The 22,120-nt window shown below is 41.5% G+C and overlaps 4 protein-coding genes and 1 pseudogene across 5 annotated transcripts in view; 4 read left to right on the forward strand and 1 right to left on the reverse strand.

Moving 5' to 3' along the window:
- The window catches only part of LOC136367827 (acyl-coenzyme A synthetase ACSM4, mitochondrial-like), a 28,072-nt gene extending 25,212 nt beyond the window's left edge, over window positions 1–2,860 (forward strand). Inside the window, 7 exon segments of the mRNA XM_066329630.1 lie at window positions 10–111; window positions 1,009–1,136; window positions 1,237–1,301; window positions 1,304–1,335; window positions 1,935–2,054; window positions 2,463–2,502; window positions 2,505–2,860. Coding sequence (XP_066185727.1) covers window positions 10–111; window positions 1,009–1,136; window positions 1,237–1,301; window positions 1,304–1,335; window positions 1,935–2,054; window positions 2,463–2,502; window positions 2,505–2,563 — 546 coding nt within the window. The 3' untranslated portion in view covers window positions 2,564–2,860.
- Window positions 2,861–3,780: 920 nt separating this feature from the next.
- LOC136367830 (acyl-coenzyme A synthetase ACSM4, mitochondrial-like) lies at window positions 3,781–5,338 on the forward strand (annotated as a pseudogene).
- On the forward strand, window positions 5,231–8,104 carry LOC136367829 (acyl-coenzyme A synthetase ACSM5, mitochondrial-like). Of its 2 annotated transcripts, XM_066329637.1 has the most exons (6): window positions 5,231–5,334; window positions 5,444–5,585; window positions 5,852–6,006; window positions 6,594–6,673; window positions 7,405–7,530; window positions 8,032–8,104. In XM_066329637.1, exons 3-6 carry the CDS (start codon window positions 5,956–5,958, stop codon window positions 8,036–8,038), a joined length of 264 nt encoding a protein of 87 aa, XP_066185734.1. In that variant the 5' UTR covers window positions 5,231–5,334; window positions 5,444–5,585; window positions 5,852–5,955; the 3' UTR covers window positions 8,039–8,104. The 2 variants fall into 2 exon arrangements, with proteins under 2 accessions (XP_066185734.1, XP_066185735.1); XM_066329638.1 differs by lacking the exons at window positions 5,231–5,334; window positions 5,444–5,585 and having other exon boundaries at window positions 5,804–6,006.
- Window positions 8,078–11,619, forward strand: LOC136368233 (acyl-coenzyme A synthetase ACSM3, mitochondrial-like). Its single transcript, XM_066330354.1, is given in 7 exon segments — window positions 8,078–8,110; window positions 8,676–8,684; window positions 8,686–8,804; window positions 9,464–9,563; window positions 10,384–10,446; window positions 10,448–10,504; window positions 11,312–11,619. Coding segments are annotated over 7 exon segments (468 nt in total). The 3' UTR covers window positions 11,399–11,619.
- Window positions 11,620–17,795: 6,176 nt separating this feature from the next.
- THUMPD1 (THUMP domain containing 1) lies at window positions 17,796–21,639 on the reverse strand. The gene is made up of 4 exons (XM_066329639.1): window positions 21,398–21,639; window positions 20,682–20,862; window positions 20,096–20,344; window positions 17,796–19,491 (listed from the first exon to the last, which is right to left on the reverse strand). Exons 1-4 carry the CDS (start codon window positions 21,611–21,613, stop codon window positions 19,166–19,168), a joined length of 972 nt encoding a protein of 323 aa, XP_066185736.1. The 5' UTR covers window positions 21,614–21,639; the 3' UTR covers window positions 17,796–19,165.
- Between the last annotated feature and the right edge of the window lie 481 nt (window positions 21,640–22,120).

The raw sequence follows: 22,120 nt of genomic DNA on the forward strand, positions 1-22,120 counted from the left end.
TTGCTGCAGATCGTAGATGACCATGGGGCTGTTGTGCCTGCAGGAGAAGAGGGCACCATTGCTATCCGAGTGCAACCCACACGACCCTTCTGCATGTTCTCCGGGTACTTGGTGAGCCTGACTCTGCTGAGAGACTCAGAGGGACCCAGGGCAAAGTTCTGCCAGAGCAGAATTCCATGCAGAATCCTCAGAAGGTCTCACTGGGCTACTTGAGGACTTTGAGTCTGATCAGTATGTGGTGGTGCTGAGGTGCAGGACATTCTTAAAAGATTAGAATCAGGCAAACTTAAAGATATTCTCCTTTGCAATTGAACTATCATAATGAATAAGCTTTGGGGGACCTATCTATGTTTTTTATTCTCTTCTGAACCCCTGTAATATTTGTAGCATCCTCAAATAACAACTTGTAAAATGTAATTGCTCACTATGGGATAAGAAACTTCTAGAAGTTCAACACTATATCTTCTCATTTTCACTAATGTCTTCTGTTGTCAAAGTGTTTTACTGTGTAACCAAGAGGTTACACTGGATATAGAGGTCCTGTAGGTCAATGCAAATAATGAAGTTTTGACTGTAGGTGACCTTATTTGAGTTTTGGTCCTGTCAGTTAAGGGTAAGAAGTTTCTTTTTAATGGGCAGTTATTTTGGCAACCTGCTGCAATGATAAATTATTTCCCTGAACAAAGTGGGTTACAGATTTTTGTGGGTCACACATTTGCTGTGATGGATGGGCATTTCGAAAGAGCAGAACATTTTCTCTAGACCAGAAATCTCTACATACACTCTGTGTATGTAGTGTAGTGCTCTTTTCCACCTGTCCCATACTTCTGGCATTAAACTGCTAATAAACATGGCTCTGCGTTTTTTAGTTGAAGATATAAAACAGTATTGAACACACTCATTCTGAGAACAACTTAAAGAACTGTTTTTATCATTTTTAGCATCACTGCAAAGAATTACATTCACTAAAAATAAGATACTCTTTTGTAAATGTTTGATTGTTGCCAGGATAATCCAGAGAAAACTGCTGCCACTGTGCGTGGAGATTTTTATCTCACTGGGGACAGAGGCACTATGGATGAAGAAGGATATGTCTGGTTTGTTGGAAGAGATGATGATGTCATTAATTCTGCTGGGTAAGGCATTTCCTTTTAGATTTGCCTCTTGAAATGCAGCCTGGAAAGACCCAAGGGCTGGTCCCTTCTGCTGGGGCTGAGCTGTCCTTGTGCTCCCCAGGTATCGCATTGGCCCCTTTGAAGTGGAGAGTGCACTGATAGAGCACCCAGCAGTCGCAGAGGCAGCTGTGTCAGCAGCCCCGACCCAGTGCGAGGGGAGGTAAAACAAAGTAGCAAAGAGATGTGAAAACATCTATGCTAAACATCAATATCCCTATATGTACTAGGCTTTCTTGGAATTCAGTGTTGCAGGCTTTTGGAATAAGTTGGGGCGAACGTTTTGAAAATCCATATCTTGACAGATCTTACAATTTCTAAATTATTTATTTGCAGGGTTTTATGTGGGGGGGGGAAAATGGGTTTTCAGACTAATGATGTGACCATTTTGTCTCAGGAATGAATTTTGATAATTCTCACTTTATCACTTAGTGCACTGTAGCAATGTTATCCAGAGTGTTTAATTTTTGCTTTATATTTTTCCAACTTTGCAACATTTCTTTGAGCAACTAGATCAAGATTTCCACTTTAATATGATGTAATGTTAAAGGGAAATAAAGCTTGAAATAAGGAAAAAATCCTCTGCTCTAGAATGGATCCTTCACCACACAACATTCTGTAATAAACAGCTAATGAAAAGGGAATTAAAGAAAAAGCTCACATTTAGGCATTCTGAATTTTGACAGTTGCTTTTCACAACAAATGTCTTCCCTTATTGCCACCTCTGGAAGTTAATGCAATCTCTTCATTTTTGTGGCACAGGTGGTCAAAGCCTTCATTGTTTTAGCTCCTGCTTTTACATCACATGATCGAGAAAAATTAGCTCTTGAACTGCAACAACATGTCAAGAAGGTGACTGCACCTTACAAGTATCCAAGGAAGGTAAGAACAGCCCAAAAAGACAGGTTCTCTAATTGTACCAGAAAATGAGCGGTTTTTGTCCTGCTTCAGCTCTTTTTCAACAGCATTCTGACAAACACTCCAACCAGAGTTAGATGAAACAAGAGTACATGAGAGGGTCTGTTGCAGCTATAGCCTTGGGTTGGCTGTGTGTGCTAGAAAGTAGCCCAAGGGAAGCAATGATCATGAGATTTTCCTTCATGAGGGCCCAGTCTTTCTTTCATGGAGTACTGGGGTTTTCACAGCAGCTCAAATGGGCAAGGCATTCAGTCAGCGTTTCACCATCCCAGCCCTGGCTGTGCAGCTTCCCATCCTTTTGCCTCTTGTCATAATGAAAGTGTGCCTTTCCTTCATCTGGTAATTTAACCAGGATGTATTTTTGCCTTTCAGGTGGAGTTTGTTCTGGATCTGCCAAAGACAGTTTCTGGGAAATCCAGAGAAAGGTTCTAAGGAACAAAGAGTGGGAAAATGTGAAAAAAGAGCAAAAGTGATTTGGAAAACAAGGAGGAGAAATATTCAATTACCTGTACCAACAATAACACATCAAACATGGCACATGTTTATGACCCAGAACACTTGGACACATTGGGAAAAACAAACCATAGGAGAAAAACTAGAAGATACACATATGGGTTGAGGTTATGTGCTGTTGGAACCACTTTTGCTATTGACCTACAAATTTTTCCAAAGGCAGGAGTTACAAGTAATTCAGAGTGTGGAGGAAATAGAAAAAAGTGTAGCTACAACTCTTAGATACATATAAATAAAAGAGAAATTCATAAAAATAATCTTTGTCCTGTGGTGGGTACTAACAGCATATTGATATTTTCAGGTCAATAACTACCACTGTAACATTCCTATATTCTTTCAGAGTGGAAGGAAAAAAAATTTCTTTTTAATGCTTCTCTTCATCATGATGAATTTGAGATCTACTTAAATTGTTAAATTTGAGGCTAAAGAAGACCCAAAATGCTTTAGCCTAAGTTGAAAATTACACACAATTAACTATGGTGTAAATGATTACAAGAAAAAACTCACTCCACAGAAAAAGCTTTGCTGCTTGGTCTGTTTTGTGCACGTTCTGTTCTCGTAACTCCAGAAGAAGCAAGCAATAAGTCAGAAGGGTTTCACTCCAAAACCTTTAGGAAGGTTCACATCTCAGGGATTCACATCTCCAGGGAACAGCTGATCTTCACAGTGCCCCATATGGGAAGCATATCCTGAAAGGTGAGTGAAATGAATGAAGAGGATCTCCTCCAGCACCTTCTGATTTCTCCTGTCAATAGCAGACAGGTCAGGAAAATGAGTAGAAAAGTCTCTATCAAACTCAGGGGCTACATAATGAAGTGAATGTTCTTGGAATGGATGTGGGGAATGGATGAATCAGTCAGCAACTGCTGAGGCCAACGCAGTGAGATTCTTGATGGCAGTAGTTTGGAAGCATGCAGAAAAGAAAAAGGAATAGAGAATCAGGCACTGAATGTATGAAACAGGAACATTCTTCTGATGCAAACAATAATATCCGATGTTGTGTTTTACTATGGAGAGTTGTACGTAATTAATTTAAAAGTAAAAATATGAGAAAGCAGGATAGAGAACATTTAATTAGCGTGTTAAAATCATCACTCTGGCTTGACTAACCTAACTGACTTTAATGAAGAACTCATTAATTCATAACTGGATTATCTTTGGATAATTTCAATTTTTTCTTTTTTCGTTGGCTTGGGTTTTGTTTGTTTGTTGTTGCAGGATTTATAGCAACAATTCTGCAATTTTCTTACACAGTCTACAGCATCTCAACACAATCTTCTGCCATGAAGTTGCTGTTTAAGTTACAGAGCCTAAAACTCTTGTGGACTCTGAAGCCTCCTAATAGGACTTTCCATGTACATGCCAGGCTGCTTTCCTCTGATGTATATTCCCAGTATGAGTCTGTCAGACAGGGCAAACGGGAAATACCAAAGTACTTTAATTTTGCAAGTGATGTACTCGACAAATGGTCTGAGATTGAAAAGGTAGGTGATCTTCTGCTGTGCCAATGAAATACTTTAATTTTAAATTTCATTTGGAATAAGCAGGGGTTTTTCTTTATAAAAAACAGTCATCAAACCAAATTTGCAATAGGAAACTATACAGAAGTTCCTTCTTTCTTGCTTTATTTATTGTTATTTTTTTAGGAGCATTAATGCACAGTGTAAGGCTAAAACTGAAATAGGATGCAGACTAAGACTTGCGTCTAGAAACAATTAAGCTGGTAAACACTTCAGGTTCAGAAAAGGAGAATATATTGGGAATACCTGAGCTTGATGAATAGCAAATCTCAATCCTTTAAGGACAAGGAAGAAAATAGTTTTTATGCCAGCTGTCAAATACTCAGATCTTCCATAATTTACAGATATCTGTGCATTATTATTTCATGGTCTTTCAGTAGAAATCTTTTATTAAATCTTTAATTCCTATGTTTTGTAGGCTGGAAAGAGACCATCAAACCCTGCTTCTGGTGGGTAAATGGCAAAGGAGAAGAAGTGAAATGGAGGCTTTGAGGAGCTGGGGTTCCTGTCTCGGAAAGTGGCCAATGTGCTGACTAAAGACTGTGGACTGCAGAAGGAGACCGGCTTATCCTGATCCTGCCACGAATTCCAGAATGGTGGCTGGTCAAGGTGGCTTGTATGCGAGCAGGTCAGTGAGGTAAAATGGGCATTGCAAATTGAAAGGCTCAAGAACGGATGTGGTTTATCAAGGAAAGATAGTGTAATAATCCAGTGAGTGGACTCCAGGCAGTCCTGAAGGGTTTTCCATCACGGGCCATAGGAGAGGTAGCTCATGCAGTGGGCAAAAAGATGCCAGAAGGCAGGGAAGAGGCAGGGAAGTCACAAGGCAGGTCCACATTTCATTCCTGGAGAGCACAGTCATTAATCAATCTGTTTGGCTGGGGAACACCAGGGCAAATCCATATCGGAGATCTGTTTGGGGAATACTTAATAGCTTAGGTTATTAGAAAAGCATCAGTTGTAGGAAAAAAAGCCAACATGAACTAACTTTATCTCTCTTCCAGGAATTGTCATAATCCCAGGACATCCCAATTATCAGCCAAAGACATACTGTACCGACTCCAGGCATCAAAGGCCACGTGCATCATTACCACTGACAAAGTGGCTCCTGCAGTGGACTCGGTGGCATCTCAGTGCCAGCTCCTGAAAACCAAGCTAATGGTGTCCAAAGGCAGCAGGGAGGGATGGCTGAACTTCACTGAGCTGTACCAGTGAGTATGACTTGGTGCTACTGCAGTCACGAGGACAAGCAGTTCCCACAAGCACTCATTTACATCAACTACAACCATTGAAGTTATAATTGCATTCTCCTTTTTACAGAAACCAATCTGCTGACATTCCTGCACCAAAACAAGGATTCAAGCCCAATGATTATCTTCTTTAACCAGTGAACTACAGGTTTTCCAAAGATGGCTCAACATTCCCAGGGCAGTCTTGGTTTCAGACCCCTTTTAAGTGAAAGGTATGAAAGAGTTAAGCCTGGTTGAATATAAGATCATTGAAGCTGCATAGCAGAACTGTTATAAAGATACTGAAAAGAAATCCCAGTGTACATTCCCCAGCCCTTCTCCCTTTGAAATCAGAGTAAAAACCCCATCAAATTGCTAAGGACTAGGATCCCCCCCAGTGTCTCAGTCTTCCAATTAATAATTAATACTTCTTACCCCTCTTTCTGGGAATTTTTTTTTCTCTTTTTTTTTTTTCTTTTTTTTCTTTTCGTTCTCTCAGGTACTGGTTGGATTTGACTCCCTCTAATGTGATATGGAACACAGCAGACACAGGATGGATACTAACTTCAATAGCATCTTTTTTTGATCCCTGGATTTTGGATCATGCATCTTTATCATAACCTACCACAGACTGAATCAGCAGTCATCCTAAATGTAAGGGACAAACTCACAGAAATGAATTCATCTGCAGAAAGCATGCCAAGAACAATTATTGACATCATCCCCAGATTTCATGAGGGTTATGTTTATAGTAGTGTTGAGATATGTATTTGTTGTGTAAGCCCCTACTTTCAGTTTTTAAAGTATACAGAAGGGGACAAACATGCAATCCATTCATACATTTTGCTCATAGTTGGTGAGCACATGACGAAAATCATCCAAAAGCAGCATTAATTGCTACCATTCATTCTAATGACTGTAGAAATAATATATGTCAGTGGGTAGGAATGCAGAAATGGAGTGTTTCTCTTCCCTACAACGTAGACAGAGAGGAACTATTCTGCCATGCCCCAAGCTGTGGAATCCTGACATCAGATAGATGTGTTAGCATGGGATTTTTGTAATCAAATACACAATCTCTGCATACTGCATCAACTGCAGGAGGGCTCCTCACCTAACAGAGGGTGTGGTGCTTTTTCATAGGGGCCAAATGTACTTCTTTCTGTGTCACCTCTTTACTGTATATTCCCAAGGCATTTTTTTGTCTGATCTTCACATGTCCTTCTTATTTAACCCTCTAGACTCTCTGCAGATTCCCAATTGACACCCTGATTGGTGCTCCAACATTGTTCCGCATGCTGGTGCAAAATGATCTCTCCAAGTATGTAAAAAAAATCATTTACTAATGTTAATTTACTCTAACTAAATGTAGTCATCTCCTATATCTAACTGCTTGACATCAAAATAGGGTAATAATTTAGTTTAAATTATCCTTCTTGAGAAGAGCATTATGCAAAATTTGAGTTTTGCTGAGTTTTTTATCAAACAGAGAAACTTGATGTTTTCCCTCAGAAATTTGAGACTTATGCTACTGTACTTGTGAGTATGAAACTGAGAGTCTCTTAAATACTTTGTCATAATTTTTGTTTACCACATTAATTGTCCACACTTTGGGAAGGACTTTATTTTAGAAAGTGCATGTCAGCATAACTATGAGGGAATTATTTGTAGGGGCAGTTGTACCTCACCCCCTGCTCCAGCTCTCACTGGCTGTCATTTTTCCTTCCTTCCCTCCTGAAATTTCTCACTTGGCCTGTTGCAGAGGGTCAGCAATCGGGCCCTGCCTCAGCAGATCAGTATTTGGTTATTTATAACCCCAGCTGACTTGAGCAAAAATTTTATTTTTCAGATGTTTACTTCGGACTGCCACTTCTGTAGAGTGTTGAGCACAGAGTGGTATTCTATTGAGTCAGGAGCAGGAGGATTCGAGCCCCTCTGATTTCCCTAGTTTGTGGCACTAACTCCCCCAGTAAACACCTCTCCCCTTGCATGCTCCTGGTCTCACCCTCTAGATTTAAGTATTGTCTTTCTTCTTTTTAACTCCTTGTGAAGATACAGATTCATGAACCTGAAGTATTGCATAAGTGGAGGGGAAACCACTCAACCCAGAAGTCATGGAGCAGTGGAAGAGCCAGACTGGGCTGGGAAATCGCTGAAGTATATGGCCAGACTGAAATGGTACATCTGCAGGGACAATAGCCTATTAAATCTTTGGAATTTCTTTTTGCTGTAAGGTTTGTTTTGTGAGAACACAGTCTGTTTCCCTCATTCACATTTCTGTGAATGTTTCAGTAATGCTGTCCCTGGTAACCTCTGAAAGAACTCCCCTCTCATTGCTTTCCTCACAGAAGCCATGAGAAACATGGGGGTTGGGAGGGAATGTGCTTAAAATTTCCACATATGTCCTTAAGCTAATTCCAGCCACCATCAGAGGACAGAGTTTGGAATCTAAGGGAAGAAGACTGGTTGGCAGAGGACGTGAATTTTTTACAGAGAACAGAAACAGGATTCTTTCAGGGAGTTTTATGATTTTGCTTATCTGTACCATACAGCACTGACATAGAGGATCCTATGTAATTCCTTATTTTGGAATTAGTCTAAAAACTACATTTAATGAATTGAGTGTGATGGTAGCAATTTTCTATTGCAGACCTTTGGGGTTGATTTTGATTTTTACAGGGAGTAATCTGCTCTGTTTTGGAGGAATGAAGATAAAACCTGGATCATGGGGAAAGCAGCTCCCCTTTATGACGTTCAGGTTTGTTGACCCCTCTTAGAGTCTGTCCTGGGGAATTTTTTGTTTGGTGGTTGGATTTGTGTTTGCAGTTTGTTTTTCTATTGGACTAAAATAAAAAATGTTTTTCATTCTAGATTCATAGACAAAAAAATGCCAATATCCTGCCCTCCAGGACAACAGGGGGAAATTGCTATCAGAAGCAAACCTATAAGACCACTTGGTTTTTTCTCTGAATATTTAGTAAGAACTTTATTTTATTCTTCACCACCAATCTCCCCAAAAGCTCTCAAACTGCATAGTGGTCCTAAAGGCTGGACATTTTCACCATTTTATTATTTATTACCTGAGTAATTTGTTTATTTGGATTGGTGGGTGTTAGAAAAGGAAAGAAAATAATTAGGATCAAGTTAAATTTTTTCTTAAAGAATAGAAAATATTTTAAACCTATTTTATTGTATTTTATAGCAGTATCAGTACATCCTTGACTGACAAGTTCCTGTGCATTTTGATGTTATGTATGTTATAGCATAGTGTATAGCTAATGCATGCTTAAAATCTAAACTACCTGCTTGTAAACCACTTTAAGGATAACCCTAGAGAAAACTGCAGAAACTGAACGTGGGGATTTTTATGTCACTGGAGACAGAGGGATTATGGATGAAGAGGGATATTTCCAGTTTATTGGCAGAAACGATGACATCATCATTTCTTCAGGGTTAGTCTGCACACACCCATTCTAAATTTGCCATTGTATATTCTTACATGCTGTGTCCTAGTAAGCTTCTGACGTCATAATCCTGTGATAGGAATGTATTGACCTCTTGGCTTTGGAATACTTGCTGTTATTATTAGCTTTCACAGACCCACAGTATCATCTTAGTGATGATACTGGATCCATTTCCCCTGCAACATCTCATGTGTTTCAACAAAGAAAATAGACTTCAGCTGGCAAAGGAGGGATGTTTATCTAGTTATTTTTTGACTAAAATTGAAGGAATCGCTAATGGATTCAAAGAGCTTTTAAAACAATTTATTTTTAACATGTTGAAAGGAAAGAATTAGGTATTTTAGGATATGATACGCTAATGTGGCCCAGGCTGCTGCTACAGGGTGGCATGGAGCTCTAGTTCTAACAGCCCCAAAGGAGAGAGACAGATGGAGAAGTATCCACAGCCCCAGCACACCTCTGCCACAAGACAACTATGAAACGCTCCTAACCCAGCCAGCTTTCCCATCTTGCCTAAAGCTTCTATAGTCAGTTGTTGGTTTGTTCTGGCTTTGTTTTTTTCTTCAACATGAAAATTAAAGAGATTTGGTACTTTTTTTCCAGGTAAAAAATTAGAGCCACTCAGGCTTTTATTTTTCCTTACCTAGGTATCGCATCGGGCCATTTGAAGTAGAGAATTCCCTGATAGAGCACCCAGCTGTGGTAGAATCAGCTGTTGTCAGCAGCCCAGACCCCCTCAGAGGAGAGGTAACAATGCTGATTGGAAGGGGGGAAGCAATGCATTTGTCCAAATACATAATGATATAAAGGAATCTCTACTTTACTGAGTAATGTACAGCTCTAAGGCAGTAATGCCATCTTAGAATCATGGAATTGTTTAGGTTGGAAAGTACCTCTGAGATCACTGAGTCCAACCATGAACCCAGCACTGTCAGGTCTACAAATAAATTGTGTCCCTAAGCATCACATCTACTTTCATCATGGTTAATCCTAGTGGGGCTGACAAGCAAAATCCTTTCCCATTTACATGCCTTTGCTCTTCTGAGTTTCTTTTCATCCCAAGGTCTTCTCTGTGGAGAGCACTACTGTGATCTTTACTTTGCCCTTGATGTTAAGCATTTGTCTATACACTGAAATTGTCATCTATGACTCTTGGTGTAGCCAAGTTCTACTGTAAATGGGCTGCAGGTGTGGTGAAAGCACAATCCTGTGCTAGGATAACAGTGCTTACTGTCCTCAGTGTGAACTTCAGAGAAAAAACCAAATGTCCCTTAACTTCAGGGAGAACTCCACAGAGACAGACACCTTTTATTGCCCCTTCCTCTCAGCTGTTGCTGAGAAGAAAGGGCAAAGGCTCTTATTTATGATGAGGGCACAAAAACTGTCCTTTAAACTTTCCCTTCTGCACATACACATGCAGAAGCTGGGCACAATCATTTCTTTTCATGTGCTGGTTTCTCTGTTCCTCATGACTGTTGTGACTCTGAGCAGCACTGCTCACTGGTAAGCTGCACATCAGCCCTTAAAAACAGATGGTATCAGATCACTTCTTAACTTTACCTTACAGGTTGTGAAAGCATTTGTGGTTCTGTCCCCAAACTTTTCATCCACTGACCAGAAGAGCTTAAATTAGTGACTTGCAGGACCATGTCAAGAAAACTACTGCTCCATATAAATACCCTAGAAAGGTAAATATTTCTGAGGAGAAACTTTAAAACAGGACACCCTTCCCTAAATCTCAGGAGAGTTATCATTTAGATTTTTATGGTTCATTTGAAAGAGACAGCAGTAAAGATTCATCTAGACCACTGGCGCCAGAAGACCTTTCCTAAATAACATTAGTTTACATCATTTTTCATGCATTTGCATAAAATACTTATTCCAGCTGCTCAGAATTTTCTAGGTTTTGTATGTCCCAGCTAGATCTCCATGTTCTAAGTCAGACTCACAATTGTAATTCTCCATTTTGTGTTTAACCTTCAAACAAGCACTTGCCAATGCCTTTAGAGTAGCACATGACTGAATCTAAGTAAGATTTTATCTACTGATCATCACAACTAATAGACACAAGCCCAAGAAGACACTTGGTGTTTCTTAGTAATCCTAGCAGCACAGGAAAAGGGCTACTGCAGTAGCTAACTTGAACAGAACTCACAGAACTAAGAACAATTAAAGACTTTGGGGCCATAACATCATTTTTTCCTTCTTTTTGTTATTCTCCTCTGACCTCTGATACCATTCAGGCATTCACCCTTCTGCTGTGAGCTACTGTACTCATTTTGGTCAGCTGAGAGGCAGCTGTACAGATGTTGGGCCATCTAGGCAGCCAAAGAGATGGTTTCAGAAGAGGCACAATGTGCTGCTTTGGTTTGGCTTGGATTTGAAGCAGTTCTTAATAATGGGAGTCCTCTCAGTTTTTCACATACACTTGGAGAGTCTTGGAGAACCAGCTCTGTAGAACATGCTGCATTGCTTTCTCTCTTTATTTTATCTAGGTGGAATTTGTCAAAGAGCTGCCAAAGACAATCACTGGGAAGATCAAGAGGAATGAATTAAGAGACAAAGAATGGGGACGGACATAGAATTGTTTGGAATTTAATAAAACTTCTTTCATTCCATTAGCACTATATACATTTCACTACTGTAACTGCCATCATTCTGATCTCTTTTTGTTAAGTGCCTGAGCATCAAAAACTACAGGTAACATCAAGATGTGAAATTTGTGCCTGCTTGCAGAGTTTCCACTGTCAGTACCTGACTGAATTGGATTATTCTGGGTGAAAAATAAAATTTTCAATAGACAGCTTTCCCTTTGAGACCTCCTCTACAGCCCAGCTTCTATTTGATGTTATTCTTTAGAGACAATAAAAAAGATAATGCCCACATTTGAAAAGGTATTTTATGTCAAATATATTTTGATTCACTGTTTCCTGGGAGTTTACCCTGACATTCAAACCTTATGGAAAGGACATGGTAACTGGTATGGTCGCTATATGGGTTCCAAAAATGCAACATTATGAAGAGGTTGCAAAAGAACATTTTTTCTGGTGCTACTGGATAGTGGCAGTAAAAGTCCTAAAAATGCATTGTTACATATGTGGGATTAATGGTTTTATTGGATAGCTTCAAAATCCACTTTTTGGTGGTAGGATGAGAACCATGTGTAGTTGTCCTTTCTTTTGAAAATGTCTCTTCCAAGCACTAGCCAGGAGTGCAATGCTCAATGCAAAGTTGGAAGTATTCTGAAATAAATATGAATATAAGATCCCATCTTTTGCTTTAAAAACCCCTCTGAGGTAAATGAAATGAGAATTGAGATTATGTTCAGTATGTGAGAAATAATCCTTTAATAGATGATGCTGTCATGCGTAATGAGAAATTAGTAAGTTGTAGAAATTCACAATGTGTGCTTAAAGTTGCACATATACATATATACATATATAGTGTGCATAAATATATGTTTTGTGTATGCATTTAACACATAAAATTGCTCTGCTTCCATTAGTAAGAAAGTTAATATTTAGTTTTATGTCTTGAAATGCTTAATACATTTCCGGAATGGGTTTGGAACTTGGTCCTGCAGATTTTCTGGTTGGTGATTTTTGTGACTTTGTGTGAGGTATTTTAGTCAGTCCATTGAGCAGGAACATTTTATAAGTGATTTACAACTTCATCTTCTTTCCCACAATACCAAAAGTTGAAATTAAGCTTTATTGAAAAACAGGGCAGCCTTTAGACGAGTTTGGTTTAGTTATTTAAAAAGATTTCAGATTGTTGATATAAAACCAACTCTTCTGCAAATACTTGATATGGGTCTAAATAGTCATCCTGTAAGAATAAAAAACAAACACTTTCAGTTTATAAATGAAAAGTATGTAAGTTTATCTGTTTGAAAAGGGTTTGTTATTGAAAAGATCAGTAAGAGAAGGGGAAATTTTCCCAGTTTGGCCATCACACTCAAACGTTAGATTTAAGATTCAGACCAGAACTCACCATGAGCTTCCATCAGCTGTGGCAGAGCAACAGAGCTCAGCACCTTCTAATTTGTTAATGAGTTCCTTTACAGTCCTTAAAATCCAAAATAAAGTTATCTTCAAATACAATCTAGTGAGTGTAAAAAATTAAATCCCTATGAGAACAAGCAGTTTGTTTAATGTGATTCTACCAGAAGAAACGTGAACAAAATAAGGTTGTACTCAAACCTGGCTGCAGCAGGGTTTTAAACTTTCCTTTTCCTGTGTTACAGCTTTGTTCTGACAGATTATTTTTTTCTTTCCTTCATTCAGTCAGAACAGAAGGAAAACATGTTGGATATTTTAAATGTCATGCCATTTTTGACAGAATAGCAAGAAATTGAATTAGATCTTTAAGTGCAATCAAAAAAAACATGTTGAAAATATAGTCTGGTCACAATTTCAGCATCTGATTCTTTTTAAGGACATTCAGATTTCAAATGTGAGTACTTTCTGGAAAAGTAATCCCCTTTGAAGTGATCAGATCAGTAATGCATTTATTCAACATAAGTAATATATTTTTAAATATAATCTAATTATAAAGTTTGAAAGAGATTGATATTAAAGCAAATTTAAAAGTATAATCCTGCAACATGTTCCTAGTTTTTTGGTATTGGTCTGTGCTGTGCTTTAAACAGACATAGCAAGACTTTTCCCTGAGCCCTGGTAGTGGCACAAATTGCTCATTCCACCAGGGAAGGGCTTGCTTAGGAGTTTCCTCTCTACTTGCAGCACAGCCTGCTCAGTCCGCACGTTGGGTCAGACAGACTTGTCAACGTGTTCTTGCAGTTTTGCAATGATACAATACCTGAACCTGACCAGGAAAAAAGGAAGAAAGAAACTGGTGAATCAAAACATTTCTATTTCATGTTTGGGCAGGAGCCTTTGCTCTGTCACACTGCCCAGGGTTTCAAGCAACCACACAAAACCCCTCAGTTGCTACCAAAGTTGTGCTGTTTCAGTGGTGTGTGTCCTGCTCTACTGACTTGAGGAATTACTGAGTCAACCAGCTGATATTCCTTGTTTCTCTAAACCAGAAGTTATTCTTTTTGTTGGGCACTGGGAGTCATGTGCTACCTGCCAACTAAATCCTAAAAAGAGCCTGAAGCTTTTAAATTTGCATGTTTGCCAGAGAAAAGGAGCACAGTTTGGAATGAAACTGCCAAGTGATGTTGTTATTTCTCTGTACAGACAAGCTGGGGTATGTTCAATAACTGTCACAGATGATCTCTGGGAACATTCAGAGGAAGAAACTAAGAAACACAAAGTGGTGGTCTTTGCTGCTGAGCTCCTCACCAGAACATGCTCATCCTGGACTTTGGTGTATCCCAGCATCCCGTTTCCTGTCAGTCTTAAGAGGACAACCTTCTGAATAAGGGTGGAAGATACACATTGCTGTTCTGTTGCTTTGAAATATTTCCTAAAGTAATATATTCTCTGTAACTTTAAATGTACATGGGAGAAAAGGTTTTTGAAAATAGTGATAGAAGCGGGGAAAAATGGACTGGTCCTTATTTTTGTATCTGCAGTGCTGTTACTGAAGGCCACAATATATGTCACTCTGTGCCAAATATTATTTTCTGATAATGTTTTTTAGTCATCATTGGTGATCGGACTTCCAGATCTAGCCAGTACTGGGTTGCACAGAGTTTCAGGATTAAATATAATCAATGATTTCTTGGATTGAGGTGTCAGTTCAGACTGTGAGAGATTTCCATAACAGTCAAGCTGTTCCAAGGTTATGGGCACAGCAGAGGTTTAGATCATCCCTGCTAGGTCACATCTCACATTTCTTGTTACCTCTCTGTAGCCTTTGCACTTCACACCATGCTGCTACAGCATTTGATTCAGAAGATTTAACTAGTAGCTGAACTCTATAACCAAGGTTGTATTAAGCACAAAAACACCAGTGAAACAAGAGGTGGGGGGGGAAGCACAGGGTTATTTATCTCAGATTTGCCTGGTTCTGCTGTAAACCCACTACACAGTACCCATAAACATGTCTGCTGGCAGCAGGAGCCTGGGAAAACAGCAGATGTGCTGTGTAGTAAACTGTTGATGACCTTTCAGGATAACTAATTGTTATCAACTGGCTAATAAACACAAGTCTCAGTCAAGGCTGTGCCAGGAGGCTTCTGCAGGAGGATCTCGCCTCCTTCACACCCTTAAGCTCTGAAATGGATATTCTTTTGCTTTCCAGCTACTAAGCTCATTATTGTCTAAGGTCAAAAACAGAAAACAAATGCACAAAATGCCGTGTAGATTACTTTAAATTAAATGGACCTGAGCTTGCACTACTGAAACCAGAGGATAGCTGAGAGTTCATTTCTTTAGGAGCAGAAACGGAAAAGGAGATGAAATTAAATGGAGCTTTGAACAGCTGGGTTCCATGTCCCAAAAAGTGGTCAATGTACTCTCTGGGCCATGCGGTCTGCAAAGAGGAGACTGAGTTTTAGTAATTCTACCTCAAATCCCAGAGTGTGGCAGCTGAGTGTGGTTTGTATTCAAACAGGTGAATTGTGTAATTCTTAGTGGTCTGTAGATTGTTTATTACCTTTAATGCCAGAAGTTAACAATTAATTCAACATTTAGCTTCCTTGCTTAAACATTTGACAATCAAAGGGGTGACTAGGGTAGTCTCTGACACCTGATGTAATTACATCCATCATTTTTCTTTCACTTTCTGTGGCTTAATCAGTTTAACTTTCAGTGTTAAATCAGTTTAACTGTGGCAGGCTCGAGTTAAACCTGCCAGTGTTTTCTGCCTCGAAGTTATGCATCCTGCTTTCACTGTGCCTGTAGCAAAAGACCTCACAGAAACAGAAGCTATTTTGTACTTCAGGTCTGCACATCTCGATTCAAGTTCAGATGCACGAGACTTGTTTTACCATCTTCTCATTTCTGGATTGAATGGTGCTGGTAGTCAACAAATCAGGAAAAGCTGTGATCAGGACTGAAAGGGGGAAAATACCTAACACATTTCCAATTTTATTGCACTTTCAGGTATTATCATCATCCCAGGGACAACAGATATCTACTATTGACTGCTGGTTTCGAAGGCCAGGTGCGTTATCATAATTGATGCTCTTGCTCCTGTGGTGGACTCAGTTGTATCCAAGTGCTAGTCTCTGAAAACAAAGCTAATTGTGTCTGAGAGCAGCAGGGCTGAGCAGTGAACTTAAAACTATTTGCTCAGGTAAGTGCCTTCTACCTAATCCCTGTTAGTTATCTCCAGGAAATTTCCTTGTGTTTGAACACTCTTGTACACTTGTGTCATTAATGAATGAGACACCTCTAAGTGGGTAGGAGAAGAGGCAATTTAGTCTCTTTTTTATAGAGAGAAGTAATATTAATAGCCAAACTGCTAGTTATAAAATAAGTAGCCTTATGTCTAGATTTGTTATATAAGACCATAAAAGAACATAGGAAAGTTGGCAGGAATTACTTTTGACAGCTGTGGCCTATTTACTCTCTAAAACACAAATATTCTATACAAATTATTCCATATTCCTAAAACTTGGTGATATTAAGGCAGTAGTAGTAAATTAAAGTAGTGAATAGCTTTTCACTGTGAAAGGCTAAAAAGGGTACTGTAAATTGAACTGAATGTCTTCAGGAATCCTCTAGACAGATCACTGGCAGTCTGCCTTCCTGGCAGGACAACTGCTCCAGCTTCTCTGCTGCCCATGTCCTCGGCTGCCCAGGTGAGTGCTGAGCTGGCCAGGAGGCTCTGGAGTGGAGAGCTCCTGGGCAGCAAGAGCCACCAGCCAGCACCAGGACACAGCTGGGCTGGGGAGGCAGACTGCCCGCACATAACCTTACAGGAATGGGCAGTGTTTGCATGCCAAGCCAACAACCATCAGTCCTGGCAGAGCATTTTTGGTCTGTTTTTGCACATGCCATGCCACAGTTTGATCCAAGAGCAATCTTAAATGTAAGAACACCATGCCCACAATGAACAGTTACTCATATTTCATGTTGTTTTCCAGGCAGGCCACAAAACTAAGCCTCTTTGGTTTACAGGATTAGCTGTTTTAAGATGGCACAACCACAGGGTGATTGCTTTTTGAATAGGAATATAATACAGGAAGGATTTTGTAGCATGATTCTTTTGGGCACAGGGTATTACCAGCTGCTTCCTATCAGTGGGAGCTCTGGTGCTACTTAAAACTTTCCCCTACTGTATTTCACTACTGAAATGATAAATGAACTGAATTACATGTAAATCTGTGTTTTAATCACACAACTGTGACCCTCAAGAAAGGCAGGTCTGTATTGGAAAACACTGAGGCTGTAAGACTGGCTTGTTCTTAGAAGAAATTATCTTCAGGTTTCTCAAGCCAATCAGAGTTTTAATCTAGCACAAGGGGAAGAGTGAATCTCAGGGCCTGGGTTTCATACCAAGAGATGGTCCTTGTGCTTCAAGTCAGCATTAAAACAAATTAAGTACACCTAATTCCACCATCAGGTGATGTGTGGGCACTGTAACATCTTTCCTCAGCACTGACAGTGACAGCAATTATCTGGCTTTTCATGTAAGGGAGATCATAATAATGTCATAGTTTGTCCACAAAGGTTTGAATTCAAAACACTGAAGCACCATCTGACCATGGGGGAACCACTGAGCCCAAAAGTGATGGCACAGCAGAAAAGCCACAGAATTAATGTCTAAACAAGGAATATTCAGTAAGTGCAAATTGTGAAAAAACAGAAATAAACTGTAAACCTGTAGGCACATAGGTCAGTGAGAGAAAGGAGGAAAAAACCCCCAAAAAATCCCACTAACTCCCAAGTCTTTGTCCTTGCAATATAAGCAGGCTGTCATGGATCATGGTAACCAATAAACATTCACAGTTGGCCTTTGTGTCTAGTTGCAGATGGTTCTTTCCTTTGTGTGACTCAGACATTGATGGTTTTAATCCACACACAAAAATCTTCAGAAATTTAAAGAGACCACCACGGGACATAAGAAAGCAGAGTTTTAATAAATGGGTTGCAAGAGCGACAGGAGTAGGGAAAAATGTCATCTTCATTTTCCAACTTCTAAAACGATTTTGAAAGAAGAGTAAAATATAAATTATGAGAGACTTGAACACGCCCTTTTCATTAAACTAAAGCAAGTAACAAATTGTGTTCTTCAAGGTAAGTCTTTTCCCACTAGCAACACACAGGCTTTTATGCTAGAAATGAAATACTAAAGCTAGAAAGTTCTACAGGAAGCATACTCAAAACCCTGTTGGAAAGCAAGTTTTAGCTCCATATACATAGCTTGGTTTTGGTTGGTTTTTAGGAGTCACAGGGACAGTCCACTGTAACAACAAGACAACAGAAAGACTCACTAGCATTACTTTCAATCTGAAACAAAATTAATACCATAAAGCTAAAAATGTACCAAAAATTAAAATTTATTCCCCTTATCTAGTATAGTATAATGGAGAGCTTCTTTCATAAAAAGTTTCCAAGAAGTACATAAATTCAAACTTTGAGGCTTAAGAAAAAAAAATAAAACCAGAAACACTTTATAAAATCCCTCAAGGATTGAGTCTTTGGAAAGAGCAGCAAAAGGCTACCTGCAGGAAATTACTCAAAAGTATCCCATTCTGTGACTAAAGCACTTACTATAAACCAGTAAGTGCTGCATACACAGCTAATGTAAACACACATGTAGTTTTTGATAAAACCATCTGCAATGCCTGCACTGTACTTCTACTGTTCTAAAAACAGTCCTATCTTTTACTCTGAATCATCTCATAATACTCAAGTATTTACATATAACAGTTCCTTCCATTCATGTCAAGACAGCATATCCTTGTGTACATATAAATATATGTATAAAACCCTCCATCAAACTATCAAATTTACCTCATTCTGTTGTTCACACAGAAAAATGTTACCAAGTTCTGCAGCTGTCAGGTCACCTCCTTCCCAAAACTCTCTGCAACTGGTCCTTTTCCAGATCTCTCATTTCTGACAGTAATTGCTCAGAGCTGCTTCTGTGCTGCTTTTTGGCTTCTGAAGCCTCCAGATGTAACAAAGCAGAGTCCATACATGTCAGGGTGGCCACATCTACATACACATGCACTGGCCCATGCCTCTGTGTGCCAGATACAGGAAATGCAGAACAAAGCTGCAGGAGGACAGCAAGCTCCACCAGAAAGGTGATGCACTCTTGAGCACCCTTGCATCTGCTGAAATGTCAGTTCCACCTGCAACAAGCATTAAAATTCCTACACGTGGATTTTAAAACCAAGACTTCAAAGCAAAACCCCCTCTCCTCATTCCAACACCCTTTCAGAACTCTAGGGCAACTTTTTTTATATGTTTGGAATACATTTTCTACACTGTCAGAGCATCATGCCCCTTGGGCTCCGATTCTATTTCACTTTGATTCTTGTTCTCTTCTTTTACTTCTTCAGACCTCTTTTCCTCCTCCTCAGTTTCTGTTTTAACTACCTCTGAATTCTGTTCTTCTGTCAGGCTTGATAGGTTTTGTTGTACATCTTTGTTGCTCTTCACCACCTCCTGTAGATTGTATTTTCTGAACAGAACATAGTCCCTCACCACACTTAAGCAACAGACTGTTTTTATTATTTCCACCACAACCGTGTATTGTGGATTATTAAGATCAACCTTGTTTTCTGGATTGAGGCTGCCCACAATTCCTGTAAAAGAAGATGCAATTTAAAAGATACTGGGAAAACTGTTTAAGAGCATAAGCATGTCTTATTTCTTAGTAATTGCAGTGGGATAACTTCCAGTTAATTCAGTCCTACTGGTGGTATAATCTGTGACTACTGCTCTGTTCCGCTTTTTAAGCAGTTACAAAAACAATTGGCTATAACTGAGGGAAATCTTGCCTCCTCTCTCTTAATTTTTATCCGTTCAGTAAAATACTTGAGTAAGGTGGAGCTATTATATGAGTCAAATATTGAACAGAAATACTAGCATTATTATTATTATTCAATACAGCACCCAGAGAGAAAGCCTAATAGAAGTCATTTTAAAGCACATATAACTGATACTGCAAATTATATTCACCATTTTTCTCTCTTCTACTTATAGTCTCTTAAAACATCAACAACAACATGGAATACTGATGTCAAGCTTTTTTTAAGTCTTATAGAAGCTTTTAGAATTCAACATACAGGTTTTAAGCAACAAATGTGTATGTCCATTATGACCTCTCTTAACAGTCTGACCCACGCTGTGTATGCAATACACTTGTGCATGTAAACTTGTTCTGTTTCCTGTGAAATCCATACATACCTGCCAGTTCTTTAATTACTTCTTCCCTACTCATATGGCTGTTATTACGAGCTTTGTAAACAATCTGAAAAGTACCCTTGTTAGGGGCTTTAAACCAAGGCTCAAAAAACGTTTCTGTGTATTTTTTCATATCTTCTATAAAAGCCTTGCAAGTTCCAGAAATGGGCAGCATACGCAGAATGACTCTTGTTTTCTTCTTTTTAGTGGTGTGCATATCCTTTAGTATATGGTGCACCAGGTTCTCAGGTTCTACAAGAAAAAAAGTTAGGTATGAGTCACAAACTGAAGGCTTTATCTCTCCTCTTCCCCTTCTAAATAATAAGCTGGGAACTTGGCTGCACTGCTGTCAGCCTCAAATCCTTTAATGTAAAGCACTGTTTGACTATACCAAAACTAGACAATCAGAGATTGTTCTGTCAAAGCAGTTTCCTCTATCTTTAGCTTCTTCGCTAACAACAAAATTCAGTGGCATGGCCAAAGGGAAGGGTATTTGATATACACTTGTTCCTTGGAAGCCACACTCTGTGGCTTTTTACTAACAGTGCTGAGAGCAGTTGACATTACTCAGTATCAGCAGAAGTCCCACCTATGCCCTGGGTTCTGATGAAGACCACGTTGTTGGCACCACTCTCCACCGACTGGAACCGCCGCAGCTTCTGCTCCGTGGAGGCACGGATCTGGCCAACCTCCTTCTTCAGAGCTGCCTCGACATCGTCCTCATCCTCCTCCCTATCGCTTCCAGACAGCCTCTCCTCGTGATCTGAAAACTTCACACAGGCACCATTCGCTGGTGAGCAGCGAGCGGCAGCGCCGAGCCCACGGCCCGCGCCGGGCCCGGGACACAGGGCACGGGCCGGCCCTTTGACGGCGCCGGCAGAACCGGGGACATTCGGGGCCGTGCTGCACACACACGGCTCCTTCCACACACACGGCTCCTTCCACACACACGGCTCCTTCCACACACACGGCTCCTTCCACACACGCGGCTCCTTCCACACACACGGCTCCTTCCACACACGCGGTTCGTTCCGCACACGCGGCTCCTTCCACACACACGGCTCCTTCCGCACACACGGCTCCTTCCACACACGCGGTTCGTTCCGCACACACGGCTCCTTCCACACACACGGCTCCTTCCGCACACGCGGTTCGTTCCGCACACGCGGCTCCTTCCACACACACGGCTCCTTCCGCACACGCGGTTCGTTCCGCACACGCGGTTCGTTCCGCACACGCGGCGGGAGCCGAGGCCCCGCGGAGCCGCGCCGCCGCCAGCCCGCCCCGAGCGCGGGCCGCACGCACCTGCTCGGGCCCGTAGAGCAGGTCCCCGTACTCGCCGAGTAAGCTGTAGGCCTCCCCCACGCACTTGCGCTCGTTCATGTTGCAGGTGATGAGGATGCCGCGCATGCCGGCCTCCAGCTGCCGCCCGGCGGCGCGGGGCCGCTTGGCCCGGCCGGGCCCCGCCGCAAAGTGCCCCTTGGGCCGCCGCTTCCTCGGCGCCGGCTCGGCCGCGGCCATCGGGCAGCTCGGGCAGCTCCGGCAGCCCCGCCGCGATGGCGCCCGCGCCGCTGGCCGGCACAGCGCCGCGCCTGGAGCGGCGGCCGCGGGCCGCCGGGAGCGAGCCGCCGGGAGCGGGCCGCCGGGAGCGAGCCGCCGGGAGCGAGCCGTCGGGAGCGAGCCTTCGGCGTGCGGGTCGCCGGGAGCGGGCCGCCGGGAGCGGGCCGCCGGGAGCGGGCCGCCGGGAGCGGGCCGCCGGGAGCGGGCCGCCGGGAGCGGGCCGCCGGGAGCGGGCCTTCGGCGTGCGGGCCGCCGGGAGCGGGCCGCCGGGAGCGGGCCGCCGGGAGCGGGCCGCCGGGAGCGGGCCGCCGGGAGCGGGCCGCCGGGAGCGGGCCGCCGGGAGCGGGCCTTCGGCGTGCGGGTCGCGGGCCCAGCGTGCCGAGCGCTCTGGTGCGCGCTCAGCTGCGGTCCAACTCGTACCCTTGCTGCTGTCGCTTCCCCCGAGCTCCGGTTCCAGAGCTCAAGGCT

Source organism: Sylvia atricapilla, chromosome 15 (genome assembly GCF_009819655.1).
Source record: "Sylvia atricapilla isolate bSylAtr1 chromosome 15, bSylAtr1.pri, whole genome shotgun sequence".
NCBI lineage: Eukaryota > Metazoa > Chordata > Aves > Passeriformes > Sylviidae > Sylvia > Sylvia atricapilla.

Bases quoted from the DNA above. Each gene is read 5' to 3' on its own strand.
- THUMPD1 (XM_066329639.1), bottom strand. From the start codon at position 21,613: ATGGCCGCGGCCGAGCCGGCGCCGAGGAAGCGGCGGCCCAAGGGGCAC. The intron at 20,863-21,397 runs GTGCGTGCGGCC...GCCTGTGTGAAG, and splicing joins TGCTCTACGGGCCCGAGCAG to TTTTCAGATCACGAGGAGAG. The intron at 19,492-20,095 runs GTATGTATGGAT...CTTCTTTTACAG, and splicing joins AGTAATTAAAGAACTGGCAG to GAATTGTGGGCAGCCTCAAT.
- LOC136367829 (XM_066329637.1), top strand. From the start codon at position 5,956: ATGCATCTTTATCATAACCTACCACAGACTGAATCAGCAGTCATCCTA. The intron at 6,007-6,593 runs GTAAGGGACAAA...TTAACCCTCTAG, and splicing joins AATCAGCAGTCATCCTAAAT to ACTCTCTGCAGATTCCCAAT. The intron at 6,674-7,404 runs GTATGTAAAAAA...CTCCTTGTGAAG, and splicing joins GTGCAAAATGATCTCTCCAA to ATACAGATTCATGAACCTGA.